Source organism: Arabidopsis thaliana, chromosome 5, assembly GCF_000001735.4.
Source record: "Arabidopsis thaliana chromosome 5, partial sequence".
Lineage (NCBI taxonomy): Eukaryota > Viridiplantae > Streptophyta > Magnoliopsida > Brassicales > Brassicaceae > Arabidopsis > Arabidopsis thaliana.
This window is the reverse complement of record NC_003076.8, coordinates 6,275,571-6,301,503: the sequence shown is the minus strand read 5'-3', so window position 1 is coordinate 6,301,503 and position 25,933 is coordinate 6,275,571. Positions and strand designations below refer to the sequence as shown.

The 25,933-nt window shown below is 35.1% G+C and overlaps 6 protein-coding genes across 9 annotated transcripts; 1 reads left to right on the top strand and 5 right to left on the bottom strand.

Moving 5' to 3' along the window:
* Nucleotides 1–81: 81 nt before the first annotated feature.
* Nucleotides 82–969, top strand: AT5G18880 (RNA-directed DNA polymerase (reverse transcriptase)-related family protein; the record flags this gene model as incomplete). The annotated part of the gene is made up of 1 exon (NM_121893.1): nt 82–969. One exon carries the CDS (start codon nt 82–84, stop codon nt 967–969), a length of 888 nt encoding a protein of 295 aa, NP_197389.1.
* Nucleotides 970–1,214: 245 nt separating this feature from the next.
* NSH5 (Inosine-uridine preferring nucleoside hydrolase family protein) lies at nt 1,215–3,118 on the bottom strand (the record flags this gene model as incomplete). Its single annotated transcript, NM_121892.1, has 5 exons — nt 1,215–1,241; nt 1,342–1,629; nt 1,981–2,085; nt 2,669–2,848; nt 2,942–3,118. 5 exons carry the CDS (start codon nt 3,116–3,118, stop codon nt 1,215–1,217), a joined length of 777 nt encoding a protein of 258 aa, NP_197388.1.
* A 2,570-nt stretch (nt 3,119–5,688) lies between these two features.
* On the bottom strand, nt 5,689–11,146 carry NSH3 (inosine-uridine preferring nucleoside hydrolase family protein). Of its 2 annotated transcripts, NM_001343573.1 has the most exons (13): nt 10,625–11,094; nt 10,296–10,527; nt 10,039–10,218; nt 9,835–9,945; nt 8,720–9,058; nt 8,384–8,563; nt 7,996–8,295; nt 7,781–7,903; nt 7,474–7,671; nt 7,048–7,301; nt 6,735–6,939; nt 6,349–6,654; nt 5,693–6,213 (listed from the first exon to the last, which is right to left on the bottom strand). In NM_001343573.1, the coding sequence occupies exons 2-13, from the start codon at nt 10,479–10,481 to the stop codon at nt 5,923–5,925; spliced, it is 2,673 nt and encodes an 890-aa protein (NP_001330199.1). In that variant the 5' UTR covers nt 10,482–10,527; nt 10,625–11,094; the 3' UTR covers nt 5,693–5,922. The 2 variants fall into 2 exon arrangements, with proteins under 2 accessions (NP_197387.1, NP_001330199.1); NM_121891.4 differs by having other exon boundaries at nt 5,689–6,213; nt 10,296–11,146.
* A 2,728-nt stretch (nt 11,147–13,874) lies between these two features.
* Nucleotides 13,875–14,772, bottom strand: AT5G18850 (Low-density receptor-like protein). Its single transcript, NM_121890.4, has 2 exons — nt 14,449–14,772; nt 13,875–14,371 (listed from the first exon to the last, which is right to left on the bottom strand). The coding sequence occupies exons 1-2, from the start codon at nt 14,606–14,608 to the stop codon at nt 14,232–14,234; spliced, it is 300 nt and encodes a 99-aa protein (NP_197386.1). The 5' UTR covers nt 14,609–14,772; the 3' UTR covers nt 13,875–14,231.
* On the bottom strand, nt 14,737–18,623 carry AT5G18840 (Major facilitator superfamily protein). The gene is made up of 16 exons (NM_121889.3): nt 18,368–18,623; nt 18,178–18,240; nt 17,576–17,665; nt 17,421–17,480; nt 17,253–17,318; nt 16,925–17,066; nt 16,778–16,842; nt 16,516–16,689; nt 16,340–16,424; nt 16,208–16,254; nt 16,058–16,120; nt 15,921–15,980; nt 15,763–15,816; nt 15,585–15,644; nt 15,325–15,439; nt 14,737–15,226 (listed from the first exon to the last, which is right to left on the bottom strand). The coding sequence occupies exons 1-16, from the start codon at nt 18,548–18,550 to the stop codon at nt 15,105–15,107; spliced, it is 1,449 nt and encodes a 482-aa protein (NP_568367.1). The 5' UTR covers nt 18,551–18,623; the 3' UTR covers nt 14,737–15,104.
* A 2,199-nt stretch (nt 18,624–20,822) lies between these two features.
* SPL7 (squamosa promoter binding protein-like 7) lies at nt 20,823–25,609 on the bottom strand. 3 transcript variants are annotated; one of them, NM_001203404.1, is made up of 11 exons: nt 24,838–25,514; nt 24,269–24,441; nt 23,891–24,117; nt 23,743–23,817; nt 23,533–23,640; nt 23,099–23,216; nt 22,847–22,982; nt 22,468–22,621; nt 21,833–22,393; nt 21,292–21,579; nt 20,937–21,207 (listed from the first exon to the last, which is right to left on the bottom strand). In NM_001203404.1, the coding sequence occupies exons 1-11, from the start codon at nt 25,386–25,388 to the stop codon at nt 21,142–21,144; spliced, it is 2,457 nt and encodes an 818-aa protein (NP_001190333.1). In that variant the 5' UTR covers nt 25,389–25,514; the 3' UTR covers nt 20,937–21,141. The 3 variants fall into 3 exon arrangements, with proteins under 3 accessions (NP_197384.1, NP_850850.1, NP_001190333.1); NM_121888.3 differs by having other exon boundaries at nt 20,823–21,579; nt 24,838–25,609; NM_180519.1 differs by having other exon boundaries at nt 20,823–21,579; nt 21,911–22,393; nt 24,838–25,482.
* Nucleotides 25,610–25,933: the final 324 nt, after the last annotated feature.

Here is a 25,933-nt window from a genome sequence, read left to right as displayed (position 1 = left end):
TACCGTATAGAAATTTCCGGGTAACGAAAGAGCTATTGGATGCTGGAGGTTTCAAATAGGCTCTCTAAGACTATCAAGAGTATGATTCAGCTGAAACCTTCCATTGTGGAGTTCATGAGGTGTGATATGGGTAATGGTGAATCCGCCTCTTTCTGGTATGATGCCTGGACGGATTTTGGACAGCTTTTAACTTTTCTTGGAGCGGCTGGTCCTCGACAACTTCGTATAAGGCAAGATGCTCGCGTAGTTGAAGCTTCAAGAAATGGGGATTGGTTCTTGCCAGCTGCAAGATCTGATAATTCGCAGCTTTTCTTGGCTGCTCTTACGATGGCCCCTGTGCCTCATGAAAGTAGGGGACAAGACTCTTTCCTATGGCGTAACGCTGCAGGTTCGTATCTACCTTCTTTCTCTTCTCGTGACACTTGGGAACAGATTCGGGTTCACTCACCCACTGTTCCATGGGCAAAAGTTGTTTGGTTTAAAGAGTACATCCCTCGGTTCTCTCTTATCACTTGGATGAGTTTTCTTGAAAGGCTGCCCACGAGAGATCGACTGAGAGGTTGGGGCATGAATATTCCCTCCTCTTGGGTTCTTTGCTCAAATGGGGATGAAACTCATGCACATCTCTTCTTTGAGTGCTCCTTCTCTTTGGCAATTTGGGAGTTCTTTGCTTCGAAGTTTCGGCCATCTCCTCCTTTTGGGCTGCCTGCTGCTTCGTCCTGGATTCTACAATTGCCTCTCCGATCTCATTCCACCACCATCCTCAAGCTTCTCCTCCAATCGGCAGTCTACCATGTTTGGAAAGAACGCAACGCTCGGATCTTCACCTCCATCTCATCCTCGGCCTCCTCTCTCCGTTTGGCAATTGATCGGACTATGCGGAATCGTCTTTTGTCTTTTCCCTCGGCTGACTTGCGCTCCCCTTCTCTTCTTCAGTTTTACTTCTCTAGATTTTCTTATCCAGTGTAATCTATTCTTGTCTGTCTGTTCCTGTGTTATTGGGTTTTATTTTGTGTAGTTCGGTTGTAAGTTTGGAACTCTTCTTTGGTATAAATCTTAACATTAAAACCAAAAAAAAAAAAAAAAATTTCCGGGTAACAAAGTGTCTCTGATGATTTTCAGAGACGAGAAAATGTATTGAGCTTCGTATGTTCTTTGATTCTTCTCGAATGTCTCAAAGAACTTTTTGTTAATTGGTATTGTATTGGTTGCATCTAAAGGAACCATAGTAATCGGAACACCTGAATGAAAAACCTGTAATGAACACATAACACATAACTATTAAACAACATTAAAGAAACCAAAACACATCACTATAATATCTTTGATTGATCTTAACACCTGGTAAGCAGCAAAAGGATCGGTGAAGATGTTGAATTCAGCGTAAGGATTACTTGTATAATCTGTGAACAAGTTTCCGCAGAATCCGTTAGGGTTTTGACAGCGTACACTACCACCCATAACGTAAATGTGTTGGATGTTATGTTTGAGGTGAGGATTTGACATCATGAAGAGAGCTAGATTGGTGTGAGAACCGATCACGAAGATGCTGATTGGACCTTCAGAAACTTTGTCGACGATTACTTTTTGTGCCGTTGGTTGCTCGAGAGGAGTGTATCTTCGGTTCCCCTGTTTTCCCACCAAAAGAGAACTAATCAGAAAAACATTTTTTTTGATGTTTTTATCTACAAATTTTGCTTACGTAAATTTATTTGTTGACATATCATATTCTACTTATTGATCATTTTTTTGATGAAAATGGCAAAACATAGGATGAACCACTGGACTAACAAACATCTTTGACATAGAAATATGTCTGAAGATCAACACTTGTTTTGTCTCCACCAATGTGTGGCCTAACTAAACAATTTTTAAAGAAACTAAATAAAAGAGACCTCTAGACTTAATTGATTTTGATAAAAATTTCATTTATTTTTGTGTGTGATAAATTCCTCTTGATAATAGTTGAAAATAAGATACCTGAGGAAGAAAATGTTTACGAAATCCATAATTGGAGTCAATCTTTTGTATACGACCTTTTGGAATGGATTGTCTGTATCTGCATCCTCCTGCTGTTGTCATCCCCTGAAATCAAAAACAAAATTTTAAAAGTGAAAATAACTATATGTAATAAATTCTTCCACTATAATTAGATCTAACTTTTTTTTTTTTTTAAAGCATTGGTTTATGTTTTGGGTCAATTCGATTGTATGCACTATTTTAGTTAGATTTAGTTTCGGTTGTTTGCTACGAAAAATGACGATACCGTTGTAGTTATAAACAATTCTGTTTCAGTTAAGTATTTTCTGATCACTTTAGTTTGATCCCTTTTTTGTCTTTAGTCTTTAACATCCCTAGATATCATCATAAGAGTAGAGAGAAAAGGAATAAGTATGCATATAAGCTTTTAAAAAGTGAAAAAAACTATTCAACATTCTCTATTTATTACCAATCGATTTTTTACTCTGTTCTTAATTCTTCTTCTATGTTTTATTTCTCTTCATATTTTCTTATAACTTTTTGTATATTTCATTCATATTGGACATACTGTTACCAAGGTGAACACCACAAATCATTTATTGTAGTTTCAAAAAATGAGCATGTTCAAAATCCTCACCTGAAGCAAAACCAATTGTATATGTCAGAAGCTGAGAGAATGAAGAAGAACCTGTTCGATGATCGGAAGATAATCACCGACGTCAGGAAGAATAGTACCATCTTCGAGAATCCCACCTTCTCCTCCAACACCAACGGTGATATCGTCACGACCCATCATGTAAAGAATGTCGTATATATGATTCACTCCATGTCCTGCGTTTGTCCAAGAATTGGCACTTAATGTGATCCCCTGTTTCAAAAAACAGAGCATAACGAAACCGAAGTTAAAGAAAAGTTGAAGAACAAAGTGTGGATGTTGGATAAGTAATGTGCTAAGGCTCACGACTAGATCGAATTCTGTTTTGTTGAGCTTCAAGAGGTACAAGAGAGCGATGAAATCGTCTGTGTCGACATCTGTGTCCAAGAGAATACGGTGTGGGCTATTCAGAACATGTGTGAGGTTATGACCTAAGAGTCCAAGAATGGTGACGACTAGAATGAACCTTCGTGGACTCAACATCACGAGGAAGAAGAAGAAGAAGAAACTAAGAGAATTCTGTTTCTTGTCTGAATTTAAAACAAAACACATGATCTGTCTACATAAGACACGGACAAAAAGAGGTAACTAATCTTAATAACTTCACGCTTTTGAAGTAACTAATCTTAATAATATGATTATACTAGAAGACGACCCACCCGATGCGTGAGAATAACTTAAGTCTATTTTTAAAAATAGAATGAAATGATTTTTCAAAATAAATTGTTTTAACATGTTTTTTTTTTTGTTTTTTTAATAAGCCAAGACAAAAGTGACGATAGTTGTATGCATTTACACAATTGACAACTTTTTGTCATTTTTTAAAATTAGACTTTACTATACACATATTATATCACCTACTTAGATATATATCTCAAATTAATGCATGATTGTACTAATTAAAAAATCCAACATTCTGATAAAAAACCTATTGAACAATTTGTATTATTTTTCTTAATAAGAAAATGTTTCTGTTCACAAAAATTAAAATTCTGAATTAAATCAAATTATTAAATTTTTAGAAAAAAAATACTTGAATGATTCCACATAGTAACATTTTTTTTCTTTTAAGTCTCTTTTGTTCTATTTTTTTGAAACATTTGATCGTGGTATTTTATTCGACTGTTGATCGGAGCCTCTCACTAATACTTGTTCTTTTGCTTTTAGTTTGAGAGGTTTTGTTCCTCATCTTGCCAATTTTAATTCTAGTCATGCATTGAGTTCCGTTTTATTGCCTTTATTCATCGGATTTGAAACAGAGATGCTTTGGCTCTTGTACTTCTAGCATAATCTATGTGGTTGAGTTTGTCATGTTTAGTTGAAAATATATTTCTTTTACACTCGTAAAATTTTGGCCAAAATTTGATGTAGATGTTTTTGACGTTTCATGATTCGCCCCACCACCAACAACACTCAAGCAAGTTTTTCGGTTGTGCGAGTTTTTAAGTCTTTCTCACTCAAATCAAAAGCCAAATGTTCGTAAAAACTGTTGTGTTTTAGGCTACTTCTAACCGTATATTAGTCGATTGTAATTCGACTTCAACTTTTCGACAGTTTTGACGGTTTAACAGCCTCATCTATAGGTTCGTCTTGCCAACTATAAGAAACATATATTTTAATTTTTGAAGTCTTCAAAATCAAATAATGAGAAGTTTTCAAGAAGTATCCATTCGATGTTTATCAATTTTTGGTGACGATTAATCAGTTTTTGTGCTCTTGGAAATTTTGGTAATGTTAAAAGGAAACATATTAGGGGTACTCTTGCAACCTTTATACTTTCTCCATTTGTTTATATTTTGGTTCTGATAGTTTTTCTAATGTTTGTTTTCCAGAACTTTGTCACGATTGCCTTCTATAAATTGAACAGATTATAAAAGAATCATTTCAACTATATGACTAACTTCAATGTTTCACTTTGTTGTTATTTTTGACTTTTATTCAAACTAATTGTAAGACAATATAATAACAAAGCTTGACATGGAAGTTATTGTTTTGACAATTGTTATATGAGAAATAGCATCTCTCATCTCATTTTTATATTATTTTTATTGTTGGACAATCCTCAAATTATACTTCAACATTACCACCAATTAAACATAACTCGAAGAGCATAGAAAACTACAAACAAACTAACTTGGAACACCATTTTTTTTAAGTGGAGGATAGAATAAAATAAAGAGAGAAAATAAAAAAAAATCAATTAAAAAAGTATATTGAACACCAATTTTTCTAACAATAGCTTGTTTTAGCTTCTCATATGGGTATGACTCTTTAGTGAAAAGAAAAGAAGAACTTCAATATATATAGAAGCAGATTTAGCTTACTTTTTTGTGAATTAATTGTATTTAATGTTTTGAATAAATTGGATTAATTATGGTTATTGTTGTGCCTAATGCATTAATTGGATTATTTGACGTTACATATATTGTAGTAGTAAATTCATTTGTGGGTTTTATTTGGGTAATTAATTCCAGGGAAAAAAAATCATTTGCACGTTACTATTTCTTAATTAGTGCATGTTACTATTTCTTAATTATAATTTAATTTGCTGCCAGAGAAGTTAGAAACTCATTTACCAACACCTTATTATACTAAATCCAATAATTCCTGTAAATTATATTGCTGGAGTATGGGTTATATTAGGTTATAGTAAAATAAACTAATCTTTATTTTTATTCTAAATGATCAGAAAAGAGTCTTTAAGAAATTAAATAATTAAAATCAGCAAATTGTAAATAAGTTATTTGACATTATGTAGATAATAATTAAAATTTCAGTTTAAAGTACATGTCAAATGTACCAATAGGATAGCATAATTTTTTGGAATTAAATGTTTGTCATAAGCTATTAAAATAATGAATTCAAATAAATTTAAAGAAACCAAATTACTATTAAGGACGACAAATGTCACCTAAACAGAGTGTCAAATGTCGCAATAGGAGGAAAAGTTAGAAAAAAACCTTATCTTATTATATAAGATATCTTTATCAGACAAAAAAATATTATAATATGGTTATATAATTTTATTTTGTTGATATTTTTTTTTTATTTTTTTTTAATTTAGAACTAATCATGTAGTCCGTCATCAAACACGTAATACAATTTGGCTTGTCGCCTTAAAAATTGGATAGAAATTGTGAAAAGAAAACAGTAAAAAAAACACAAATGAATAGAAAATGATCATCCTACGAAAAAGGATAACTATAAGAAAACAGTCAAATGAAACAGAAATGAATATAAAATAATCTGGTAATTATTTTACATAATATAATCATATTATTGAACAGTCAGCTTGGTGGTGTGCTCCATATCTTCTTTTGTTCTTCAAAGCTTCCTATTACTGCAGATTGTTTCTTATCATCGAGTCTAGAAGCAAAACTCTCAGAGATGCTTATTAGGTCTACTCTTTCGAGTATCTTTATTTGTTTGCCGCGCAGTTTATCGATCAATATCTTACCATCTCTCGATTCATCCCCTTCCGCGATCACTTTTATGTGCTCGGCTCTCATTTTCGGCTTCAGTGAAGCGTCATCGCCTCCCAAAAGAACTGCTCCAAGAACTTCCCCTAAGAACATGTCCTGTACCAACAATTTAGGGTGAGTTTGAAAACCAGACGAGGTTCTTGATTGTTTTTTTTGCTTTTGCGTGTTTTTAAATCAAGGCAAAAATCATATTAGTCTTAAGATGAAACATAATGAGAAAGGAAGCTTTACGATGTGCGTGTATCTCCTGTGTTTCTGATGAAGAGCTTGCAATCTTACAAGCAACCGTTTCACAAACCGAGCTTCTGGTGTTTTCGTCGAGGAATAGAGTCTATCAAGCATTGTTTGGAAAGAACTCAACTTGTGTTGTGTTGCTAGAGGGACGAGTGTGATGTTTAGAGCGGATTCAAGAACGGTCTTAGCTGCTAAAGGATCAAGAAACATATTGAATTCAGCATATGCATTTGAAGGAATCGTGAAAATGTTCCCTTTGTCTGATTTCTCACGGTTTATATGTCCACCCACGATGTAAACTTCCTGCAATTTACAACAGAAGCCATCTATTAAGTCTAGGATCTTAATTGAATTTATCAAATATATTGTCAGATTGTTCTTGCCTTGATTAGTGAGGATGATTTTTTATCTGATGAGATAATCTTGGCTAAGTTAGTTAACGGTCCATTGGTTAGTACAGTGATCTTAGACACTCCATTACCAGATTTGGTCAGATTTTGCCAAACTTCAATAGCCAGAGGTTGTCGGAGTTCAGGCCTATCAGTGTCCCTGGGAGCTCCATGTGTCACTGAATTCTCTGCAGTGTATCTGCATCAAAATGTAGATATATATTGCTTAAACTGATCGTATCATAGCATTGTATAAATATAACATATTCTTAAGATATTTTCACATTACTCATATACACAAACATACCTGCGAGGGCTTCTCGGAAGGTCACGAGCAAGACCGTAGAGAGTGTCGGAATCCAGAAATCCGCCACAGCCTCGTGGAATAGCCTTGACGTACTTGCAACCTCCAACCGGTGGAAAAATCGGGTCGGATTGGTTCAATGCCAACATGTCTCCCAAGCCCACTGGAATATCGTCCCGACCCATCATATGAAGCAGATCATAGACCACGTCTATTGTTGCTGCATTAGCCCAACCGGTTGGGCTCACAATAATAGCCTTGCGAGTCAAGAGAGAGGGGGTGTTAGGATATTGAAGAAAACAGCATATTCACCTAGTTACTTGTGTAGCAAGCCTAGTTACTTGTGCAATAAGCAACCGTTGCAATCTGAGTTATTTGTTACACAATAGTTTTGCAACACGGATTAGCTAGATCTCTGTAAAATCATACCTTCAAATCGATTTTATCCACCGGAACTTTGAGGAGGTAGAAGAGAGAGAGGAAATCTCCGGCGCTCATGTCCATATCGAAAACAACAGGCTTTCCGGGACGTGTTTTGCTAAGATCTGGTCTAAACAATTCTTCTTTGTAGTATGGAAACTGAGATGAAAAGTTAAATCTCCCTGTTTCTTCAGGTCTATTCAAAACCTGTTCATTATGTAAACAACTCCGTTATATCAAACAAACAAATAAAACGTTTGATATGTAACTTTTTTCAGCTTAGATTTGTCATTTGTCTGAGAATATGAAAACTTACTTCCAGGAAATCAACATAGAATTCTCTGTCAAGTTTACTTTTGATGTTTATGTTGGGTTTAGCTCGTGTCGCAACAAGAACACGAACAGAATCAGAACCAGAGATCTCTTGTGTGTAACCATCCTAATTAATAGAGGTTAAAATTGTATTGTTTACTCTGAAACAAAACCAAATCAGATTACAAAAAGAATATGGTATATGAAGGAAACACAAACCTTACACTTTCCTCTTCCTATTCCGCTTTTCGGTAAGCAAGTTGGATCTCGCAAACCCGTCTGAACATGACCACTGTGAACTCCTCCAAGGGCTAGGTTAAATTTTGGAGTTCTTCTATTATCAAAGAATGGATTTGAGCCATCTGATCTTCCATAAGGTTTGTTTGAAGTAACAACGGTTATGTTCATATACTCCATCTCCGCGAAATCGTTCTCACCATTTTTGTTGTTCTTATTAGCAGAGTTTCTCATGATTGAGACTGCAACACCAGCCGTGAAAGAATCCCACATGAAGTAGCTCTGAAGAATATCACCAAAAAAAATCAAAAAAGAAAAGAAACATTCTTGATTTATTTTAAGTTTGGGGAAATGGATTCATAAAAGTTACCTTGTAGAATTCATCGTCGAACCAAGTGTCTCTGGCGATTTTCAGAGATAAGAAAACGTATTGAGCTTCGTATGTTCTCTGGTAATTATTCTCGAATGTCTCAAAGAACTTCTGGTTGATCGGAATAGTGTTGGTTGCATCTAGAGGAACCAGAGTCACTGGAACACCTGAATGAAACACCTGTAATAAAACACATGTCATGTCTTGTTTTGAAAGACCTAAGACAAATGTCATATTTATTTTTATAAAACATTATTTAGACTTAAAAAAAAGATAGTTTATAAACCAAACAAATCCTTGAGAGTTGAGAGAAGATAAAAGAGTAGGAGAATGAACCTGGTAAGCAGCGAAAGGATCAGCGAAGATGTTGAATTCAGAGTAAGGATTACTTGTATAATCTGTGAACAAGTTTCCACGGTTCCCGCACTGTCGTGGTTGACATTCCGCCACCGTGGAGTTCGCCGGACAACAGCCGGTGGGGTTTTGTGATCGGACACCACCGCCCATGATGTAGATGTGTTGGATGTTGTGTTTCAAGTGAGGATTTGACATCAAGAAGAGTGCAAAATTGGTGTGGGATCCGAGAAGGATTACGGTGGTTGGACCTTCGGAAATTTTGTCGACGATCACTTTTTGTGCCGTTGGTTGTTGGAGAGGAGTGTATCTTCTGTTCCCCTGTTTTCCCACAAAAACATAACCAACCACAAGAAGTCAAAACCCGTCTTTTAAATATTTAATTCGATATAAAATTACACTTGTGAAATATATAAAAACATCACAAACTAAATCGATTCTTCGCTACTATACCGATATTTTAAGCATTTTTGCTCTTTTTTTTGTTATTTGTTTTTTTAATTTTGAACTAACACGGATTTATATTATTTTTATATAAAAAAAAACAGATTCTTAATCTTAGACGTTCAAATTATTTGAAAAGTTTTAAGAAATTGTGATAACATTTAAAAAACAAAAATAAAAACTGGATAAAGGCTAGATAAAGATGTTCAGAGAATCCAATTATTATTTTTATGTTTTTTGTATATGGAATATCACGACAAGACCAATCCTAAAGCTCCAATTATATGTCTCACTACTATATATCGGAATCTTATAAGTTGCCGACAAGTGTTTGGATGTACAAAGTCAGCTACTTCAATTGGAATCCCACCATTACAATGATTCTAATTTCTCACGACACGTGGAGCCGAAGAGATACCAACACAAATGTCTGTCTACACAAAACCCTCCACAATGTATAAAGGATTCTAAATGGTGGTTGCAATTAAAAGTAGCTTAGTTGGTGCGATGGGATCATGCGATCTATATGATATAAAATGAAGCTATTATACTTCTTTAGATAACCGACGCGATTATAGTAAGTATATAGTTGTTACTACGATAAGTCAAAATTTTCTGTTTTACGTATACATAAGTCAAAATTTAATAAATACCTGAGGAAGAAACTGTTTACGAAATCCATAATTGGAGTCTATGTCGAGAAGGCCTCCAAGACCTTTAGGAATGGCTTGTCTGTATCTACATTCCCCTGTTGTTGTCATCCCCTAAGCACACCAATTTTTTTTTACATTTTCAAAACCAAACTAATATCAAAACTTATTCAAGAAAACAAATAAGAAGAATATATAAGAAGAAACCTGTTCGATGATGGGAAAATAACCACCGACGTCAGAGTGAATAGTACCGTCGTCGCTAATCCCACCTTCGCCGCCGACACCAACGGGGATATCGTCACGATCCATCATGTGCAATAAATCATACACTTGATTCACGGCGTGTCCTGCGTTTGTCCATGCATTTGCACTCAGTGTAATCCCCTGTTTCAAAAACAGAGCATTAAAACAAAGTTGAAGAATTAGAGTGTGGATTGTAGAAAAAGTAGTAGTGAGCTTACGACTAGATCAAATTCTGATTTGTTGAGTTTCAGGAGGTAGAGTATAGCGAATAAATCGTCTGTGTCGACATCTGTATCCACTAGAATACGGTGTGAACTAGACAGAACACAAGGGAGGTTTTGTCCTAAGAGTCCAAGAATAGTGAACAAGAACCATAAACTCTTCAAAGTAGGGCTCGTCAACATCTTAAGAAGATGTCAGAAAGATTGGTGATTATTTTCCTGTCTGAATCTGAAACAAAACCCAAGATCTGTTTCACCAAATGGCAAGAGACCCAGAAAAATCAGATCAAGAAACCATTACATAAACTAGAATCAAATGTCCAAACCAAAGAGAAGGAATAGGTAAGAAGAATGAGGAAGGTGGGTTCCTTTGTTTATGGACAAGTGACGAATCAGCTCAAAGGAGAGAGAGAGACTGTTACATCAAAGCCTTACAAATTAGACAAAAAGCCAATATAGCAAAATATAAGATTTCTTTTTCTTTTTTCAACGTCTTCTTGTTCTTCAGAACTTTCTGTTATGAGCAGCTTAAAAACTTAAAAATCTCTTGGCTTACATAAATAGTTCTGTGATAAGTTTACAGGAAAACAAAGATCAAGAAAAGATAAAACAGACGTGCAGATGCAGAGAGAGACGAAAAAAAGAAAAAAGAGAAATGGTTGGCGACTAGGGACCAGAATCGATAATAAAAAAAAAAGAAAAAATGACATCTAAATTAGGTATATAAAATGAAATATACGGAAAAACTTGAAGTCAACTTCCTTCGAATGTGTCTTGAACGTTCCCTACTTTTTTTTTATTGTGACTAGTGAGGTTTTTATTTTTCTTACTACTTCTTTTAATATTCCGGTCCATATTCTTTTTGCTTCTCAATAATTGTTCATTATAATACGTGCATAACGTTTTTTCTTTTCTTTTTTGGGTTAAATCACGTCATTAGCGACATCATCTAAGTAATTCTTGTTTATGGATAAGATAGTTGGAATTACATGAATTTATGTACCTACAAACTAACCATTCAACGACTAAACTATAATGAATTAGTGTTTTCTTTGCTAATTTTTATAATGAATTAGTTAATACGTCCATCACTTTAGTTAGCTTTTATAGCAAATAATAGAAGAAAATGGGAGCATGTTTTTCAAGGTAGTTCGAAACATATGTGTGCACGAATATAGATATCTTATCTTTTACGTGGGAAACATGTTTGTATTATATTTCTTATTCGACCGTGATTTCATTTACAACTAAAACAAGACGAATGCTGTCAAAATAATATTTGTAGTGTTTTAGTTTATATTTTCCAACTTCTGATCACATTTTCTTCTAAATATTATTTCCCAAGTCAAACGAGAAAAAGATTCGGATCCGTCATCAAAGAGAGTAGTAATAAACAATCACAACTTGTGATTAATACAAATTTTTAATTAGATTTAAATAACGAGAGAAAACAAGAAATGTTTCGAGAAATGTGTAATCACGAAAGTGTTAGACCATCTACATTAGTGATTATTTGTTTGTGAGTGTCTCTAAATATAATAGTAATAAAAATGATAATAACAAAATAATAAGTGTTTTTAAACTGAAATTTGTGTTTTTCTGGAGACATTTTAGATACATAATAAAAGAAGTGTTTTTAATTTTTATTACTTATTAATACTAAAGACATTTATCAATTTTTATCTAATGAAGATGCTCTTATGGGTGTGTATGTGTGTGTATCTTTAATTTAAAAGGTTCTCTACGACATATTTTTTGTTTGACTTGATTTTCTCCAACAGGTTTACCAAAAGAAGAGAGTGTTGGCTTCAATAATCACGTGGAAAACACGACGACAATACCATGTGACGTGATCGGTTATTGTTGGAAGTCCACCGATGGCGGATGACATGTCCAATGTTGTATTAATTAGCTGTCCTTTTTAATACATTTGTCTAATAAAATCGATCGGTAAAATTATGATTTTCTGTGACCCGTTTCTTCTAATTTTATTTTCGGTCTTTTTTAATAATAAAGCAGTGAAAGTCGTTGTCTTATGTGATGATATTTATTTTTTCGAATGTGAAATGGTGAAGGATTCACATTACAAATTAATAATATGTATGGACTACATAAATAGAAGACTTAAACATAAATTAAATCTAGGCATGCCAACCATTAGCTTATTGATATATATATATCAACATGTAGTATACAATTTGGATAATAATACATCGATGATATTAACTATTACTAAACTATACTCTCATATATCGCGTGATACATTTAAATATGCATAGCATAAAACCATAAAATATTCATAGCGTGTAACAATGTAATGATGAATAAGAAGATTCGACTTTTATAAGCAAATGAAGAAGATAAGTCGCAACAAAGAAAAGAAAAGAAAAAGCGAGAAGCTGAGAAGTCAAACTCGGAAGATCTAAACTTTATGATTCTTTTGGAATTGCCAATTTGCCAGAGATGTGCCAATGAAGGAGTTTGTCCTAAAAGGAGGTAGTTTTCCCTTATATAAGAGGACAAACGATATATTTGTGTCATTCATACGAAAATTTCCGATATTTCCACATTACGTTTGAGACAATATATCATGTAGTAATCTATTAAAACGGAAAAAGATTTCATTTGCATTATTCTTAAATCTTACTACGTAACTATGTAGATCGAAATAAGCTGAAAAAAGCAGAATTAAGCCCGAAAAATACTAGTTTCTAGGTCGAATGGAGGTCCCTACATTATCTCTTTGAGTCTTTCATCATAATTTATTACTGAAATATATATGTATAGAAAATGCGGAGTTGGCCACATTAGCTATGCATGCTTCGCATCACTAGAAACTAAAGGTGGGAGCTGAAATAAAAAGGGTGAATTAATATCTTGCTTGATCTGACATCTGTTCTGATTTCGGAATCATATTTAAAACTGCAAGAACGGATGGTTACATTCTGTAACTAGATGTACACACTCTCGACTACAAATAGGGATAATATTCGAAAATCATATTATCGACCTTCGCTACTGCAAACATATCAATTCAGGATGTAATTAAAATAGTAAATCAACATATCGAAGATACAAACTTGATAAAAAAAGAATATTGGCGTGCACCAAAAGGTAACGTGCTTTGTTTTATGGGTTTTATTGGAGTTTGATGATTCAGTTTGGTCAAAACCCACTTGAGTTTTGGCCCATAATGATAGTAAGTGTATGAAAAAAGACTCTTTATTTTTTGCTTGACCTAAGTTGTTTAATGGAAAGAAATACTTGATTACCAAAGTCTATTACGTCTTATATCACTAAACAGCTCAGATTTGTCTCCACCAAGACAAAAGTTGTACACATCTATCCTTTTGCATACATATTAGTATATTACTTAATTTTTTATTTATTTTTTGCTTTCATCATTGGATAAGATCTAGCCCGCAATGATGGATTTCATACACTAGTTTTTCCATTATTATTTTATTGATTTTGATAAAAACAGTTTTTCATTCTCCATTTCATTTTTTTGGTGGATTACAATACTAGTAAATGAGTTCTTCCGCTTTGTCAGTTTGCAACATACATTATTTGAAACAAATTTACTCTTTGTTTCTAATTCGACAGAACAGCTGCTCATAAGACAGTGGTTTGATGAAAATTGATCAAAACAACAACGCTCAAATCAATTTGATCACATTCACTTAAGAAAAGAAAAACATCAAAAGAAGCAAAGAACAAACTAAATGAGTAAATCTCAACTCAATAGCAAAAAGCTCACAAATCTACAAAAGTCTATATGCCAAACAAAATCCATAACTTGTTTAACCGATTTAACATTATCATCACAAAACGATACGCTAATTGTTGACCTAAAAACATGAAATATATAATTTATAACAAGAGACTCCATCAGAACTTGATATTTCGAAAATTTGGATCGGAGAAAATTTCTCACTGATCTCCGGCGAAAAGAAGCCTCCGAGAGACGGCGATTCCCGATTTCTTGTTGTGACCTTCTCGGAACCCTGAATCCGATTCGTCGTGATACCATCCCACTGATCTCTGCGCTTCGTGTACGATCTGAGAAATACCTATATCCAAAAAAAACTCATCGGGAAATTTCAAGAAATCCATCGAGAGATAGAGTGTGTGTGTGTGTGTGTTTTACCTTCTCTGACGGATTGTTTGTTGTGGCGGATGTCGTGGATTGTGGCAGAGATCTTCCAGTAGAGAGGACGGCCAACGTAGAAGAGAACCACCATTAAAGCGATTAAGATCACTGTACGGAACCAGATTCTTGTTGTCGGTGACGATGATGGAGACGCCATTGATAATCTTCTTCCAGTGATCCCAATCCAGAGAACACAGAAAAAACTCAAATTCCAAAAAAAAAACAAATTAATATAAATAGAAATTGCGCCACGTCATCAACATAACTAACATTCGAGAAGATAGGAGTATTATGGTAATTCAAGGAGCCTCTAGAGCATCTAGAGGGTTTTGATGTATTGATCTCACGGACTTGGTTTGATTGAAAGCATGTAGAATGATTGAATATGAAATCTGCCACTCCATTCTATTAATATTCCACATACTGTATACCAATCAAAAACCTATTTGATGAAAACTTAAAACGTGAACAAATACATAAAAGTAAACCTATTCTCATAACATTCATGCAAAACCCTTATGCCTCATCATCGGACTTTCAACGTTATCTCCCGGCGATAATTTTTACTCTACTCCACTTTGAGCTCACCAACGGGAATAGTTCGAGTCTTTTCATTTGATAACATTCCCATAACATTGATTGTATCTTTCTTCTTATGTTTCTCTTCGAATACAAGCTTGGATCTCTTCCAGTGTCTTCCCTTTCGTCTCTGGCACCATCTTCGCCACAAATATTATCGTCGCAGCTGCAAAAGCCGAGTACAAATAGAATGTACCTACACAAATAAAAACTCAATTAAGCGTTTCTGGAACGTGGTTTTCTTGCGGTTATTACACGCTGTTCTCCCCAAACAAGCCCTTAAAGAGTGTTTACCTGGAGAGCTCCAGCTCATGAGGAAGTTGAAAGTGTAAGAAACAGCCCAAGCACCAGACCAATTCACTAGTACCACTAAGCTTCCTGCGATTCCCTTTACGTTTATCGGAAATATCTGTGTTTGTTTCATCCCCAAAAACAGAGCACCAGTTCAGTATACTCTTCTAAAAGCATTGACTCTGTTTTTAAACAAATTTACTTGCTACAAAAGTAACAAATCTGTTTCAAAATAAGGTTGCTTTCTACACAAGGAAACATACCTCAGACATTATCACCCAAGGAACAGGTCCCATTCCGATGGAGAAAGCAGCTACATAGATCTAAAATAGTGAAGAAGAGAGATTATTTATAGTATTACACAAGAAACATACCTCAGCTCAGACAATATATTGAGTTCTGTTTTTGGTAAAAAGTAAGAACCAACTAAGTTTTACTTACAAGTACACCTCCAACGGCTAAGGAAGGGACCCATTCAAGCAACAAGCTCTGTCCCTGAATCCAAAATATAATAATTTGATGTGACAACTTGACTTTAACGCACAGATTAATCGATTTCAAAGTGAAAACAGGGTTGAGCTAGGGTTAATGATACGGACCTTGAGTAAGAAAGATGTGCCTGTGAGTATGCATCCCAAGAAGATACCACCAGCTGAAATCTGCAGCAACATTTGTACATGTTATAAAATTGAAACTTTTGACTCGAAAGCGCATTTCGTAGACTCAAAGATTTTACCATAATTAGTGGCCTTCGTCCAGATTTATCTATCAAGATTGTTCCAAGAACAGTTATTGGCACCTGTTAAAAAGGAATCAATCTGTTTAAACACTAATAAGAGTACAGATCATCATAGAGTTATCGAGTGAAGCGAAAACGTTTCTCCACCTGAACACAAGCGATAGCGATTGTTCCTAGTTTCCCAGAGGTAAATCCTGCAAGTGTTTTAAACACATATGTTAGAATCTAACTTTACTTGGTTCTGATACAAGAAAAGATATCGAGGTCTATCTTATATACCGGCTTTTACAAACGTTTCACTTGCGTAGAATCCGATCCCATTGATTCCAACAAACTGTTGGAATACCATCAGGGAAACACCAATCTGAAGAACATTCGATCACACATGAGTTTAATGAATCAAATATATACAAAAGATTGATAAATTATGTTTTTGACTTCTTAGTTAAACTTACGATGACAGATCGACCATATTTCTTGGACACAAGGTCTTGGATTCTTGCTTTTGGAAGAATCTCTAGAGCTTGAATCGAGACTTGAATACCGTCTGCTTCATTTGTGATATCTGCATCTTTTCCTCGCAGCTTTTGCAGGGCTACGCGAAACTCTTTCTCATGGCCTGCTTTTGCCTGCAAGAGAATGAAATATTTAGATCATGTTTTGGATACTTATATTTAAAAAAGATCGATAAAAATCATGAATCAGATAGAAAATTACCAGCCATCGAGGAGATTCGGGTATGAAGCACAAGCCAAAGAGCAAAACAATGCAGGGAGCAAGTCCTTTGAAGACAAAAAACATATTTTGATCAGTTTTCAAAGGGAATTTCTATAAAGAGTAACATAGAAACAGAGAGAAATTTACCGGTTAGGGCAAGAGTTTTCCAAGAAATGAGAGATCCGATCAAGAAAGAAACCGATGAGCCGATCACAATCATGAGTTGGTTCAGTGTTGTGAGTCCACCTCGGAGATTCTTGGGAGATATCTCAGCAATGTACACAGGGACCTGATTTGTTGCATTCAGTTACTTTGGAGACTGAGAGTTTTATAAACATTGGTTCATAAATATCAAAATAATTTGCCAAAACCAGTAGAATTAGAATCACACTGCTTTATCTTTGACTACTACATAAAATGTTGACTTCTAGAGTTATTATGTAAGATTTACTTGGTGAAAAAGAGAGTAAATTACCACATAAGAAAAAACTCCAATTCCATATCCTGTAAAGAACCTTCCTACATCAAGTAACAATGCCCCCTGCACCACATTTTAACATCATATTAAGATCAAAATCTATACTAATTTCAGCATATGTAGTTTCGGTGTTGCAAAATAATTGAAAATAAGTTTCTGTGTTACCTTGGTGAAGAAGACAGCGAGCCAACCTGTAATGCAGAAGCAAGCTGATGTCCTCATTGCCTGAAATGAGTTTTGACATATATAAGCATTGCTTTTTATTTTTTAGTTGTATTATTGGCCCCTTAAGTTTACAAGGATTGGCAAGATATATTTACCCCTTTTCGGCCGGAGAAATCTGAAATTTTCCCACTCATAACAGCACCAAGCATTGCACCGATAGTTAAGATGGATCCAAACATGGAGAACTGCATTTTTCACACAACACACAAAAATGATCTCCTATATACTGTAAATTTGTAGTAAAAATATATATAGTTAAATGGGATTAGTTGAATAAAATTGGTCCATATAGCACAGCCATATTAACTAAATAGGTAAAAAGATAGCTAGCTATGTGTAAATTTTTTGCTGTAGCTAAAGATGTAATTTAGACAACCTACAATGTTTGTCCATTAGTATCATTTTGCAAGAGTATAACTATGTTTCTTTCGTATTAGTTACCGAAAATCACAAATATTAGCTAGATGTCCAAAATTTCGACAAAGCAATATTATTTGCAAGTCTAATTACATGAATTTATGAACCAAACACGCCGGAGTACCGTACATTTTTTTTTTGTTTCCTTCCATTTTTTGGACCGCGGTTTTGTGATTTCCCCGGAAGTTAAAATATTGTAAGTTTAAAATTTTGAAAAATCCTAGTTGATAAAAGAGTTCAGGAAAGAAACTCTGGTTCAGCCAGAAGTATAGACACAAACCTCTGCAAGGGAGAGATTGAGATCTTGTCTTATAGATGACTGAGTAGGCGCTGAGTATCCAACCTTTAACAAATAATTACAAAAGAAAATCTGAGAAAATAGTTTGGTGAATTAATTAAGACAGAGGCTGGCAACTATAAAGGAAACTTCGGATTGAAAGAGAGTGTTCTCGCTATAGGCAAAAACTTACACAAGAGCCAAACTCAAAGGAGCCACAGACAGCAACAAAAGTACTGAAGAGAACCATCAAATATGATTCATTATTCTCACTCTCTTTTTCATCATCTTCATGAGTCAAAAATGGTTTCCCAAGATCTTCTACCTTATTCACTATTTCACCCCTCTCTACATCTTTGATTTCCCTAATGGCCATCCTCTCTCTCTCTAACTCTTAACTCTTTGAGAGCTGAAAATTTGCAAGGAAAGAGAGAGAAAGAGATAGATGTGAAGAGTACTTTGGTTCGTGAATTAGGTATTTATAGGTAATAGATGTATGTAAAGTCTCGACATGGGACGAAGATTTTTACAATATTTGTCCTTCGACGGCAAAATAGATTAATGAAATATTAAATGCGATAATGATTGAGATTAATACTGACAAAAATAGTTCTCATGTGGGGACTGTGATGAAGCTCTCACTGACTTGGCTCTGATGTTTACCCCTAGAGTTAGTCATCTCCACTTCATTCTCTTCTTTTTTACTACCTAATAAGTTTTTCCTTGTTCTTTTACATTACTATTACTATTTATATCTAATCTTTCAAGTAATGTAATCTCATAATACTACGACTTTCCTTTCTTGTGAGATTCAATGTAATTTGTAACTGTATACATCGAACAAAACATATGAAGTTGTTTTTCACGTTTAAGTAATTCATTATTATTTTACATAAAATTAAAACAATTGTATCAACTTATATAAAACAACAAAAGTTTATAAGTCTTGATATTCATGAAATGGAAAACATGTTATTTTAAAGATCGAATTGATCATACAATTTTCTTAATACCTTTTTGGAAGGGTTACAAACTTTAATTTTTACTCGTCACTAAAGTACTATACGGCTGTCGCACCTGCCTTACCATCTCAGCCGGCACTGACAATAAATCTATAAAAATTGTTTTGAAACTGATTTCGGATTTCATGTTGATATCTTACCATGTGGGTATTTTCCAAACTAGCCATAGTGATTGCGATCATGTACCCATGTACGAGCTTCAGCAATATTTTGTCCACATTTGCTTGCTTTTTTTGGGTCCACATGTACTTATATACTAGATTTGTTTGTACATGTTTATTGGTTTCTTTTTATGATTTATTACGTAATTTTGTATACTGTAATATCTAACTACTGTCACTACTAACCTCTAAATTGTTCTGAACAAAGGCAAAATCGTATCAAAATTCGTCTTTAAAGATATTTGTGGATGCGTTATGTTCATGCCGTTGGTAGGATTTCATGCATGGACTTTTCTAATCCGACGGGTTATCTTACTTCTAGATCATCAAATTAATAAACATGAACTAAACTGTACCTTCCGTTAATTAAAGCACATTTCCAAGATGATTTTTTTTCCTTCTGTAATTACAAACGAAATCGATATAACCGTTTTGCGTATTTTTAAAACAGTGATTTTAGGCTATCGTACAACTCATTTGAGTCATGTGCATATCATTTTGTTCAATGAATCATGTGATGTGTTGTTTGGCGCAAGTTCTAAATTTTCCAATATTATATGTACACGTACGGTCGGACATTATTTTGATGTACCAAATCATATGTTTGAACGCATGACATCACTCATTTTGGTGTGCGGGTATAATGATGAGTTCAGCATTATATTTTTCTCTTCTGAAAAATATAAGGTGTTATTACATTTGAGGAAAAAAGGGTGTTATTACATTTTTTTATTTATAATAACATAATAACTAATTGACAAACTGAAATGAATCTATAAAAAGTATCTCCAAGACGTATTTTTTTTTTTTTTTGTCAAAGGTAATGAGACGTAATTAAAATGCAATTTCTCTACGACAAAAAAATGAAAAAAAAATGCAATTTAATTCTCTACGTTAGCTGTTGAACAAACGCAGCAACCACGCGTAGCATGCATATATTTAAAGAAAAATACTAACCTAACTAATGACTGCAAAAGTGAAATGAACTTGTACAAACTTTTTCGGTGAGAATTGAGATTGTATCTTGCATACGTCCAAGTAATCTCTAATAGTTTTCTTTTGTTAAAGAGAAATGCTTCTAAGTTTGAGCAAACTTTTAAAGGCAAAATAGATTAGTCTATGTTTAAATTAGCACGTTAAAGCTAGCGTTTGATACGTTTAAAGAAAGGTGAATACATCTAAAGCAAATAAATAAAATGTTAGAATGTTGTCGTTTACCAAAATATATGACTCAGAACTGACGCATTTCCTTATATGTGTGTCTCTTCGTTGTTTTCAAATCTCATCTTCTTTGTCTTTTTCTACCCATTTGCCTTCTATGTTGCAATCAATCTCAGTGCCGATTTCTCAATCCAACATGCATCTTAATACAGTTGTACTTCAAAAAGAGAAGAAAAGAATAAAACCATCTCAAATTATTATGCTACTTGAGTACTAGTTAATCTATTGGACTGACAATAATAATAAGAAAAGTCAAAGATAACATTTGATAATAGAGGTGACCAAACAGAGTTTAGAGAGATCTCAAGAGCCAAGACATTGCTTGAAGTAGAAAATTGCATAAAGTTACGATTAGGATTTGTTCAAGAATCATTTCTTAGACCAAGAAACAAAGAAAAAACAGGTTACAGTGAGCAAAAGTAAACCCTAATATACATAAAACACTATTCGACTAGAGATAATTAATCACTGATCTGAGCATTTCTTGTTATTACAGTTGCAGCATCACCGGTCTTATAGAAATTGGGAAGAAGAACACACAGAAAGAGCAAGACCTCATCTGATCATATCCTGTCTCTTTCTGAAGGGAAACTCTCTGAGAAGCTGTTGTGGCTGAGCTCTGTTGAACACTCTTACAGCTCTCTTCGAGCTTTTTGATGCACACACGTTAATGAGAGTCTCTGCCGTTGAACTTATATTCAAATTTTGTGTACCAATCTCATTCGGATTGCCACTGCAAGCTGTGTGACCTTGTTTGGATGGTAGAGAACCGCACAGACAGCAAAACAGACAGCGAACGTAGCGATTAAGAACATAGTTTGACGGGACCTGAATGCTAAAGCTGAGTGCGTTTTTATACACGACTTCCTTGGCCAGTCTCCTATGTCATTTACGTTCATGACAACCTCTTTGTTTAACAGAGGATCAGTCTCTTTTCCGCCGCTATCTGGTGAACAGTCTGCCTGTATTCTCTCTTTACAATCTAATCCTGCTTCAGGATCCTGTAAACATAATAAATGGCAAACATTAAATAACAGAAACTATGCAAATAAACCAAGAAACAGACACAATATTGTGCGCAGACTCCTGTAATATTGTCACAATGTGCCAAATATACCATAAACACACAAAAGTTAGTGTTCAGCACTCAGGAGTGGAGCAAGAAACCAAATGTGCAAGACAAGTATAGATTGTGGGCAGAGTCCAGTATAGATCAAACAGGAAAATAGGGGAAGTCAGATAATAGTGAAAAACCTTATTGAAGTTTAATATTCTTGATGGTATGTCCTTCTGACTACTCACACAACAGCAACCTGACGAAGGAGGATTCACCTTTGACTCTATAGGGCTTTGATGCTTTCTGTGAATATCACTCGCCAAATCCATATTTTCATGTAGAAGCCTCACGTCGCAGTCACAGGTACAGTGAACAAGACTGTCTGGCTCCATTTTCTTCACCAAAGTTTCCAAATTGTGCAGTACGTTTCCTAAGATCGACGCTGAGTTATTCTGTATCAGATAATTCAACACTCTGTTGTATCTTTTTATCTGACATCGGTTCACAGGTTGCTCAGTGCGTTCTGCAGAGGGTACCTTCACCGACCATGCAATATCTAACAAGAGGCCACTAAAGGTGCTCTGTCTCTCCCCAAAATCCCTGCAACAGCAAGTCAAAGAAGAGCAAGCAGTAACTTCTTGTCCCTCTGGAAAGAGTGTAGCATTGAACTTCTGCTCTATTAGTTTCATTTCGGAACAAACAGCTGCATCTCCAATAATTAGAGGTATGAAATTTGATAGGCCAGATTCATTTTCAACCTACAAAAGGATTAGATGAGGATCGTATTGAAATGAGCTACTTCTAAACTGTATATCATCAAACAAATGGGTACCTCGACAAAGGCAGGGCCAAAGAGACTAGGGTCAGAATTCACAATATTGATCTTGTAGAACTTGTTATTACAAGAACGCTTCCCATCCTGGTCCGGTGCAGGTACAACAGAATAGTTATGTGGCAAGTACTTCCCAGAAAAAGACACGAGAAACCTACAATGAAACCATTATCTGTAAGCAGCATGTTTTTCTTTCGTATATGGAACAGTTTAGTAATCACAAGTGATAAAAATCAAACCAACAAATGATGGGTAGTAATCGAAATGCAACATTTTGAAAGTTCTTGCAATATCAGCTTCCTCATATGAGAAATAAGACAGAACTAGAAATGCGAGAGATGTCTGAAGCATAGCTCAAAAAAAGGGTTGACATTAATACCGGCATTTAGGTTGCAGAAGGTTTTGTCCACATACAACGAGTTCAATTGGTTTTCCAGCTTCAAAACATGTAGGATACACAAACTGAAGTTTCGGCGACTCTAATTTTACATCGACTCTCTTTAAAGTTGTTCCACCTGTCAAAACCAAGACAAATAAGTATTAGTTCACATTAATAGCTCACGACATTATGGTTATCCAATATGATAGAGTGAAAAAATCCAGAGAAAACAAGTAAAGCACACCAACTTGCCTTTAATAAGACGGAAAATCATGTTGTTCAAATAGACAGTCATCGAGCCTCTTCCAAACAGCATCTTTCCAGGTTTAAGAATAAATTCATCCAGATATGCCACAGGATCTTTAGATAACTGTTTACAGGAACAAATTGGAAAAGTTTATTACAGTGCAAAGTCAAAAGAGAGTTCACGGGAAGAGATACTAAGTTTGCATTTTCTCCCTCCAGGGCAAAAGCTTCCAAATAATGGACAATTTTTAGTAACAAAAGAACTTCAGGTCACACAAAAACGTAAGAGCTTTAATGTGTATATGGTACTTAAGAGGGTAAGGTGCATAGAGAAATAGAGCATATCTCGAGACTACAACCTACTGAAAATAAACAATTTCTTATGTTGTGTCGCGGCATCATGAACATGAAAATGATGAGTAAAAGATAACAGGATGTACCTTCGCCCACATAATCTCTGGCATTGCTATAAAGACAGTCAAAATTGTACATCCTGGGCGGATATAGCCCTCCAGCTCAACAGGCATGTTGGCCAACCATTGAAATATCTGCAAATTCAAATTAATCGCAAGATATTAGTTCTTTGAGATTCTGAGAAGGTAAACATAGTCTTTGAACACTAAACTGTAATATATAATTCTTGAGAATACTTGATGACGTAGTCTCCGTGGGAACTCCGCTGGATTCCAATCGTAGAGCTTAAAAGAGATCCGACCAGTTGGACACTGCAATGAAATGGGAAATTAGTTCATTAAGTGCACCGATGTTTTTGATGTTAGAGGCTGAAGAGAAACTCACCACAGTTGAGTAAGCACTTTTGTTGTCGCCATTAGAAGGTGAACGTTCAAATTTTGTGTCATTCATTCCTTCATCTGGTTGAGCTTCACCCGAACCTGTAACAGAGACAAAGTTGTCTGCGTTGATGCTTCGGGTAAAAGGTACAGAACCCTGAGTGGTAATATGCCGATCTTCAAAAATCAATGAAGGCTCTTCTTCAGCTCTCTGGTCACTAGAGCATGTGATATCTGCTTCAAAATGATAGCATTGACAATCGAATCAGCTTGAATTTCCAAGAGAACTCTAAACGTTGGTAACTAGCAAAATATGCAAAGCAAACAACTAAAACAAAGAAACCACATGGTGATATGATTTGAGATTTGCGCAGTTCACTTATACCTTTTCCATCCTCAACATCAATGACGCTGTTATCATTCTGTGAAAGCACTTGCTGTTGTTCTGCAGCAACACCTCCTTTATCTACAGGTTTCCTTTTCCGTCTGTTGTTGTGACGCTCTAGCTTTCTCCGACAGCTGCGTTTTCCTTCATCAAAGTCCGGGAGCAAATGAAACCTGCCAGATAGTACTACTCACTATAATGATGGATAACAGCATAGATTGAAAGAATTAATACAAACAATAATACTGCTAAACAGAAGTTAAGCTCAGCTTATGCTCAACAAAGAGACTAAGTAAATTCCGTGGGATCATTCAAACTGATCAACAGTCTCTCCCAAAGTTATCCAATTTCTTAACAATAGATTCAAAGTCTCTATCCCAATCAAACAGACAACAGAAACCCATCCCGATCTTCGATCATTTTGTGCTGCAAATCAAATCTGAACAACACCTAAGTCAAACACACACAAAAATCCCAGGAGGATGCATAGGAGGTTAACTAAGACAGTTCCCGCTGGATTCACCTATCAAATCCAATTCTTATTCTCAAAGCCAAGAAAAGTAACATACTTTCCACACTGTTGACAGTATCTCTTATTCTCTCCATCAAGCACAACAAAGCTGGCGGTAGCGCAACGGAGACAAACCCTATGCCTCTTATGGTACCCTTTGAGCTCGCTAATATCCGCTTCACAATCCGGAACCTGACATCGAGCCACGCCCGACCCGCCGCGAACCCGTTTCTTCTTCGGAAGCTCGGCGTCTTCCAATTTCTGATCAAGCTCAGGACACGAACAAGGAAGCATACCTTCAATGAAATTGGAACAAATCAACCTCGGGTCTCGCTTCCTAACCCGATCCGAACCAGAACCCGATTCTTCCGGAGAAGGATCTAATTCAGATTCCGCCGGAGTTTGCGTCGGAATCAGAGGCGGTAGAGGAGGAGAGAGAACGGGAGGGAAATGAATTTGATCGACGAGAAGGCGTTCGTCTGCGGCGAAGTCAAGGAGATCTCCCCAATCCCATAAAGCGGAGGAATAAGTGGAAGGATCATCGTTAACCAATGCCGGGGGTTGGATATCCATCTCCGGCGGTGGTGGCGATTGCGACAGAGAAGACATCTGAGAGTCTTCAATTTCTGATAAAATTCAGAGAAATATTGAAAGGTCCATCGGTTGTTGAGGAAGTTGGTGATTTTGGTTGAAGGTTTTAGGTAATTTTGCACAAAGTCATCAACATCTCCGAATAATGCATTTTTACATTACTTTTTTTTTTTGACATCTCAAAACTTTTTATTTCTTGAGTTATTTTATGGAACTAAATAAAATAAATTATCTAAAATAGTCTACATTTTTTTTTTATCTGTGGAATGACTCAATCAACAGAGAACTCGTTGAACTAATAAACACAATCATGATTAGTTAATCGTGCTTTAATAGTTTATTCACATATTCTTTTTTTTTCTTGCCTAACTTATATAATTCAAAAATTCTTTGCGGCAAAAGACAAAAATCCGAAAATTCATCATTTCACAAATAGCACTAATACTATTTTTTTTTTTTAAAAGAATGTTTTAATTCAAAATTAATTGATAAAAATCCTGAAAGATCCATTATCTTTGCATAATGAAAATGTTAAAATCATTTTTTGATTTACGATGTGAAAT

Coding starts and splice junctions, on each gene's coding strand:
- AT5G18850 (NM_121890.4), bottom strand. CDS start 14,608: ATGGCGTCTCCATCATCGTCACCGACAACAAGAATCTGGTTCCGTACA. Junction 14,372..14,448: donor CAAACAATCCGTCAGAGAAG/GTAAAACACACA, acceptor TTTTGGATATAG/GTATTTCTCAGATCGTACAC.
- AT5G18840 (NM_121889.3), bottom strand. CDS start 18,550: ATGGCCATTAGGGAAATCAAAGATGTAGAGAGGGGTGAAATAGTGAAT. Junction 17,067..17,252: donor TTGGAGTTTTTTCTTATGTG/GTAATTTACTCT, acceptor GCAACAAATCAG/GTCCCTGTGTACATTGCTGA. Junction 15,645..15,762: donor TAGCCGTTGGAGGTGTACTT/GTAAGTAAAACT, acceptor TCACTATTTTAG/ATCTATGTAGCTGCTTTCTC.
- NSH3 (NM_121891.4), bottom strand. CDS start 10,481: ATGTTGACGAGCCCTACTTTGAAGAGTTTATGGTTCTTGTTCACTATT. Junction 9,059..9,834: donor GTAAACAGTTTCTTCCTCAG/GTATTTATTAAA, acceptor GTGGGAAAACAG/GGGAACAGAAGATACACTCC. Junction 6,940..7,047: donor CTTCCGAGAAGCCCTCGCAG/GTATGTTTGTGT, acceptor ATTTTGATGCAG/ATACACTGCAGAGAATTCAG.
- SPL7 (NM_001203404.1), bottom strand. CDS start 25,388: ATGTCTTCTCTGTCGCAATCGCCACCACCGCCGGAGATGGATATCCAA. Junction 24,118..24,268: donor TGATGTTGAGGATGGAAAAG/GTATAAGTGAAC, acceptor ATTTTGAAGCAG/ATATCACATGCTCTAGTGAC. Junction 21,580..21,832: donor GAATATTAAACTTCAATAAG/GTTTTTCACTAT, acceptor TTATGTTTACAG/GATCCTGAAGCAGGATTAGA.